The following is a 7500-nucleotide window of genomic DNA, read 5'->3' as shown; positions in this document are numbered from 1 at the left end:
TTAATTTCATATAATTATAGGCTTTTCAAAATAATATATTTAAAACTTTAATGCCATAACACTATGCAATTGCAGTTGCTGTGTTAATCCTCTGAGCAGCATTAAACAGTTTGTGAATACATCTAAATGCCACTTCAGAATTCAGATGCAACTTCTTTGGTTGAAACTGATGTCATTTGATTTGTAACAGCCTATTGTCTTATTATTCTAATTGAGTTTGTTGATTAAATTTAAGAATTTAACATAAAATATGACAAATATATTTAAAAATATTAAAAAAATTGCCCCTATAAGGGTAAAAAATCTTAAAAATATATCTAAATTACGCCATATGCTCTCATTGACAAATGTGGAACAGTTAGTCCATGCGTTCATGAGCTCAAGGCTAGATTACTGTAATGCTCTACTGGGTGGTTGCCCTGCACGCTTAATAAACAAACTACAGCTGGTCCAAAACGCAGCATCTAGACAGCAGTCCTGTTATCTCTGTAAATCTGCTTTGAAACTATCTATATAATTGTATAAAGCGCTATAAAAAATAAAGGTGACTTGACTTACAAACACATGAGAATCTAACCATGATGTGACCAGTAATAATATTAAACCATCCCAAACAAAAACTGAACAGAACTTGCAGACAACATTGTAGTGTTTTGTTTGTTTGTTTATTATTATTTAGCATAGCTTCAGCAGCCTTCCCTGCTTATGTTTTTTTATGTTTTTTGACAGATGCTCATCATGATGTGGGGCAGTGATGCAGTGGGTCTCTAGTAGGGGATGGGTCCGTAGTACGCAGTGTAGGCCGCGATGATGCCGGACGTGTCCATCATGTCCTCGCAGGCCAGGTTAGCTTCACACACTTCCCTGAGACTGAGAGAACACAAGTGTGTGAGAAATACACGCCAACACTGCTGAGTGTGTGTGTGTGAGAGAGAGAGAGAGAGAGAGAGAGAGTGTGTGTGTGTGTAATTAAGATAATTAAGTGATGATTGAGCATAAATGATGAACACCTGCTGTTAACAAGCAGAATCACTGAAGTCAGAAGTTCTTGTGTTTCTCTTTCCTTCAGCCACAGCCTTTGATGAAATCAACTGAAGATAAAAGAAGACATTAAGTCTGTGAAGATCTCAGCAGAGGAGGATTAAACATCAGCATTACCAGCTTCACTTGACTTGACTTTATTTCTGCCATTGATCTACAGAAGTTATTTTTGAGAATTAACAGAGGTTTATGTGTTGATTTTTTATTTTGAAAATGTTTGGTCATCATTATGGTGATCGGTGTTTCTTTTATTTGGTCAGTTTGACTTGGTTTTTAATATGAGTTTGTGGTCTTTGTAACAGTGTTTACCAAAACACATAGTTTGTTGCAAAGGAGACATCAAGAATCAGAATATGAATCTCAACAATGGTGACACACATCAGGCCACAATGCATGCTGGGAGCCAACATAGTATAAAACTCATGGCTCCCAGCATGCAGATTATTAATGTAAGTTTGTGTCTAAAAAATAATTGCTCAAATTTAAAACTCAAAATTCAGAATGTCTGATCTATTGCAAGAAATTGTGGTTGGTGAATATAGTCTATTAATAAGAAAGAACCACTTATGGTCAGGGACAAGATTAGTGACTTACTCTACTTTATGATGCTGAAAACCATATCACCTGATCATCTTTGTTTCTGGCTTCCTTTGCAACAAATTATGTATTTTGTTAAACACTGTTTGAGACCACAAACTCAGATAATAAGCCAAGAGTCACACTGCCCAACTAAATGAAACACTGATCACCATAATGGTAACCAAGCATCTTCAATAAAACATCAACATCTAAACCTCTGTTAGTTCTCAAAAATAACTTCTGTAGATCAATGGCAGAAATAGTCAATCTGATTATTAATAAGTGAAGCTGGTAATGCTGTTTGTGGAGATGTTTAATCCTCCTCTGCTGAGGTCTTCAGAGATGTCTTCTTTTATCTTCAGCTTATTTCATCTAATGGCGAGTTCACACTGCACAATTTTAGCCATGATTTTCACTCGCCGACAGGTTTAGACAGATCGCAGACAAACGCTCGAAATCAAAGACGCGATCTGAGAGAATCGCTGATGAGACGCCCCTGAGATATTAACACGATGACCCGCAGCCAATGAGAGAGCAAGTTACAGGACAGGGGAGGAGTTATTGACCAGAATATCACTATTTTAATGGATACATTTACAATTATATTAGACAGAAACAAAGCACAAACATTTGCTTGACCAGCAGCACATTGCAAACTTATTTATTTTTCCCCATCTCTCTTTGCAGAAACACAACCCTTGCTCCCCGCGTCTTCAATCACTTCCTCCTGCAGAATCAGTTTTTCTTGACTATCTGATTGATACCCCAGATAGTCGCGCAGTTAGGGTAACCTAACCCTAACCCTAACCCTAACCATTAGGCTGTTGTTGGAGTCAGTTGTAGTTCTTGTGTTTCTCTTTCCTCCAGTGATTCTGCTTGTTAACAGCAGGTGTTCATCACTAATGCTCAATTATCACTTAATAAATCACTTAATTATCTCAATAACTTTAACTCTGACTCAGAGTTACTTCAACACTCTTTAGAGTGGGACCATATGTACTCAGAGCAGAGTTAATTTAACTCTGGGGATTTTGCTTTGTGTGTGTGTGTGTGTGTGTGTGTGTACCTCTCCAGCTGAGTCAAGCTCAGGTCAGCGGCAGTCACCCCAGCTCTCTTCTGTCTCACCAGCGTTGAAGCCTCTTCTCGCTTCACAAACACACCTGTGAAGAGACATTCAAACTCATTCCCTCTCCTTTCTTTCTTCCGTAACGGATCATAAAATCATCCTGTCTTCATCAGTGGAAACTGTGTGTGAAGAACAGGCGCACATTCAGACAGATACGCTCAGATAAACTCCTCAGACATGACCCTTCTGTAGATGTCTACATCCCTGTGTTCTTCCTCAGGGTTTCCGTCTTGTTCTCCAGCACAAACATCTGAACATTCTTAAATCAAGATACATTTACTGGAGAAGAACAATGACTGAAGATAGTCTTTTTTACTGAATATTTGTATTTTCTATCTAAACTTTAAGTGAGTTTGTGCTTAAAACAAGAACAAATATCTGCCAATGGAGTCAGAAAAATAAACTTGATTCAAATGGAAAACAAGATAATTTTGTTTAATAATTGTCAGATATTTGTTCTTGTTTTAAGCACAAACTCATTTAAAGTTTAGATAGAAAACAACAAATATTGCATTTTATGTATGAATGTAGCTTTTTATGTATTCTATTTTGATATCATTTGTCAACATTTCTATCATCATTTCTATCATCATTTCTATCTAACAACACATGCATATAGAAAATTGTGAAAATGAGTGTACTGAATGTAGCTTGACTGTAAATTTCATACATAATGCCTTAATTATTATTACTACACTAGTTTCCCCCTTTTGTCTCGATCATTGGTGTAATTACGATATGTCCGGCTCCACTTGAAGGGTGAAGCTGCTCCTGTGAAGTTGAGCTGGAGCCCAAACAAACACACCTGGAGCAGCTGATCTCCAGAGATCTTCAGCACCGGCTCATAATGATGAGGCTCAGCGACCAACACTGACCTTCGACAACACGCCGTTTACTTTACCTTCCACACGGAGCAGGTTTAACCAACACACAACACATGTGAACACACACACACACACACACACACTACATGTCAACACATGTGTCTCACCATCATCACTGGGAGATTCTGATTTAGGGCCTGAGGAATCAGGAATACCTGCATAAGAACAACACACAGAGAACAGTTATACACACACTATCATACACACACACACACTCTCACACACACACACTGACCTGCGCTCAGGCTTGCAGTCATCATGCAGCAGAAGATCAGGAGCGTCAGGCTCTTCATGTTTGTCTCCGTGTTTAAGTTGATCTGTGACTGTGTGTCTCTGTGTCACTCACATCATTTATAACAGTGACATCACAAGGACCGGACATCATGATTGGAGGAGGAATCAAACATCCACACACTCTCTCCTACACACACACACACACACAGATGGCGCTCTCCACCTGATCACAAGCTCCACATATCGCTGTTGCGTGCGAGCGGCTCGTCAGCGGAGGAAGCCGGCTTCATATAAACGCTTCATATAAAGCCTCATATAAAGACTTTAATTACAGAGGTTCCTCCAGTAATGCTGTTTAGGGCCGAGAGCATCTGAGGCTCCTGTGTTTCCGTCACCTGGACGCTCCTCACACACGCCGCCGCTGGACTGCGCTGAACGCACACACACACACACACACTCCTCACACACGCCGCCGCTGGACTGCGCTGGAGCTCGTGGCTTTGGTCAAGGGTTCAGATTCTGAGCTGACATGAACCCTTCAGAGTATTCTGGCTCTGCCAGCCGTGGGCTATTTATTCCTGCAGAGTCCGCGCTCTTGGACTCACTCTATGTAATTTCACCGTCTGAGTTGCGAATCGCTGAAGTGCAGTGGGCAAGAATTGTGCGATCTCGTTCAGGAGACTCAGAATAAACTGCGTGTACACGTGGATCTTCACAAGATCCAGAGAGACTCACTGAGGTCACTGAGGTCAGAAATAATGAGCAGATGAAGGCCTTTCAGGTTTGCAGGAGTTTAATAGTGAAAGCGCTTTATTGATAAACAAAGACAGATTAAAAAATCAGCATCACATACAAAACGACTGATCTCTTGTGTGTGAAACATATGGCTTCAACATTTTAGTCCTCAGATTAGGTTTATTTTTGTCATTTGAATCTAATAAGAAATACATTTGCAGTCATGTACTCAGCTTTGAATAATGTTTAATGCGTTAACAAAAGAGAAATTGTCAGTATTGCGTAAATATCTGGGCGAACTGGCCCGTTGTCATTGAGCGAGAGGACGTTAGTAAAGTACACATGACACAAAAGGATATATATATATATATATGTATGTGTGTGTGTGTGAATAGGGTTAAACTGACCTATAAATGATTATTTAACCTGTAAACTGTCACCTCTCTTTTTGAACATCCAAACTCAAATAGTTGCAATTCATGAATGCTTAGGTTGGTCAGAAAGATAATAGCAAGCAGACACAGCAAATGTTCTGAACTAAACGTGTAATAATTTTTTATTCTTAAAATAATTTGGAGTCTAAAATGGCTAGAAAACCAAAGGCAGTTGTGTTACAAATTTTAAGTTGATATCACAAAAATTGAAGATCCTCTGGTGTTATTCTGTCAAAAAATAGCAGTAAATTTTGTAATATATGAAACATGACACCAACCACGAGGGGGAGGAGCCTGATCAAATATTTTAAGGTGCATTTCGATGAGTTTTCCCTGGATGAATTTCGAGTGTTTCAGCTTTCCAATGACACCTAATTCCTGATAATTAGTAAAATATGTGACAGTCAACAGGTTAAATGAAGAGGTTTCATTGAGTCGGAGGCGGGGCTCAGTACGGACGCAGATGTGGGTTGGGCCTGTGCTGCTGAGCGCTGAAATACGTTTGATAGGCCAGCTGTGAGCCGAAGCGGAGCGCAAGCAGACGGCAGGGAGAGAAATCTTCACAGATCTCGGCCCGGCGCTCGGCTGGAGACTTCATCCTGAAAAACACACAAAAGACACATAAGACTGAAGGAGTGTCATCAACGACTGACGGCACGGCATTGATCTCACTAAGTGCATCTGTGTTCATGTAGAGAAAGTTATTCTCATCCACCAACTTTTTTTCCCAGAAATGGCTCTTTGATGCAGGCTCGTTGTTGTTGATGTTCCCTTTCGAGGAAACTCTATGCTGTGTCCAAGTCCTGATACTATGGGAACGCTCATTGTGTCTGAAGCACGTGTTCAACAAACTCCAATGTCATTGGTGCAACGTCACCCCATGCCACGTGACGGCGTACCATGGAAGCTATAAAGGATTCCCACAACAGCTTCTGTGTTTTCAGCAAGCACTCTATGTCAACTGTCTCTACTGTCTATCTGGTGTTTGTTTGTTCCGCAGGCCAATATATTATCATATATTAGTGAATATTGTGACAAAGCAGCTTAGATTTCCCTGTGCACTTGCTCCATCACTCTCGCACTAGGACTATCGCACTAGGATTCCCACAAGGACTCCCACAAGGACTCTCGCACTTGGACTCTTGCACTAGGACTCTCACACTAGGACTCTCACACTAGGACTCCCACAAGGACTCTCGCACTAGGACTCTCACACTAGGACTCTCACACTAGGACTCTCTCACTAGGACTCCCACAAGGACTCCCACAAGGACTCTCGCACTAGGACTCTTGCACTAGGACTCTCACACTAGGACTCTCACACTAGGACTCTCACACTAGGACTCCCACAAGGACTCCCACAAGGACTCCCACTAGGACTCCCACTAGGACTCTCACACTAGGACTCTCAAACTAGGACTCTTACACTAGGACTCTCACACAAGGACTCCCACTAGGACTCCCACTAGGACTCTCACACTAGGACTCTCAAACTAGGACTCTTACACTAGGACTCTCACACTAGGACTCCCACAAGGACTCCCACTAGGACTCCCACTAGGACTCCCACTAGGACTCTCGCACTAGGACTCTCGCACTAGGACTCTCACACTAGGACTCTCACACTAGGACTCCCACAAGGACTCCCACAAGGACTCCCACTAGGACTCTCGCACTAGGACTCTCACACTAGGACTCTCACACTAGGACTCCCACTAGGACTCCCACTAGGACTCCCACAAGGACTCCCACAAGGACTCCAATTAGGACTCCCACTAGGACTCTCGCACTAGGACTCGCACAAGGACTCTCGCACTGGGACTCACGCTGGGACTCTCACTAGGACTTGCACTAGGACTTCCACTAGGACACCCATTAGGACTCGCACTAGAACTCTCGCACTGGGACTCGGAGTGGGACTTCACGAGAGGACTCGCACTAAGACTTGCACTAGGACTCCCACTAGGACTCGCACTAGGACTCGCACTAGGACTCGCACTAGGAATTCCACTAGGACTCCCACTAGGACTCGCACTAGGACTCTTGAACAAGGACTCTCGCATTAGGACTCGCACTAGGACTCTCGAACTGGGACTCTTGCATTAGGACTCGCACTAGGACTCTCACACTGGGACTCACACTAGGACTCGCACTAGGACTCTCGAACTAGGACTCCCACTAGGACTCTCAAACTAGGACTCTTGAACTAGGACTCGCACTAGGACTCGCACTTGGACTCTCGCACTAGGACTCGCACTAGGACTCACACTAGGACTCACACTAGGACTCACACTAGGACTCCTATTAGGATTTGAATTAGGACTCTCACACTAGGACTCTCACTAGGACTGGGATTTGCACTAGGACTCGCACTAGGATTCCCATTAGGACTCGCAATAGGACTCTCGCACTAGGACTCTCGCACTAGGACTCGCACTAGGACTGGGATTCGCACTAGGACTCGCAC

The 7500-nt window shown here is 42.5% G+C and overlaps 2 protein-coding genes across 2 annotated transcripts in view; both read right to left on the bottom strand.

The window, feature by feature from the left end:
* Window positions 1-654: 654 nt before the first annotated feature.
* Window positions 655-4411, bottom strand: bglap (bone gamma-carboxyglutamate (gla) protein). Its single transcript, XM_084130561.1, has 4 exons — window positions 3866-4411; window positions 3738-3785; window positions 2687-2780; window positions 655-870 (listed from the first exon to the last, which is right to left on the bottom strand). Exons 1-4 carry the CDS (start codon window positions 3921-3923, stop codon window positions 768-770), a joined length of 303 nt encoding a protein of 100 aa, XP_083986687.1. The 5' UTR covers window positions 3924-4411; the 3' UTR covers window positions 655-767.
* A 224-nt stretch (window positions 4412-4635) lies between these two features.
* The window catches only part of mgp (matrix Gla protein), a 9881-nt gene continuing 7016 nt past the window's right edge, over window positions 4636-7500 (bottom strand). The window contains exon 5 of the mRNA XM_084130548.1: window positions 4636-5632. Coding sequence (XP_083986674.1) covers window positions 5482-5632 — 151 coding nt within the window. The 3' untranslated portion in view covers window positions 4636-5481. The remainder of the gene's footprint in view (window positions 5633-7500) is intronic.

This window comes from Abramis brama (assembly GCF_963993115.1).
Source record: "Abramis brama genome assembly, chromosome: 1".
Lineage (NCBI taxonomy): Eukaryota > Metazoa > Chordata > Actinopteri > Cypriniformes > Leuciscidae > Abramis > Abramis brama.
This window is presented reverse-complemented; position numbering and strand designations above follow the sequence as displayed.

Coding starts and splice junctions, on each gene's coding strand:
- bglap (XM_084130561.1), bottom strand. CDS start 3,923: ATGAAGAGCCTGACGCTCCTGATCTTCTGCTGCATGATGACTGCAAGC. Junction 2,781..3,737: donor AGAATCTCCCAGTGATGATG/GTGAGACACATG, acceptor GTCTCTTCACAG/GTGTGTTTGTGAAGCGAGAA. Junction 871..2,686: donor AGCTTGACTCAGCTGGAGAG/GTACACACACAC, acceptor GTGTTCTCTCAG/TCTCAGGGAAGTGTGTGAAG.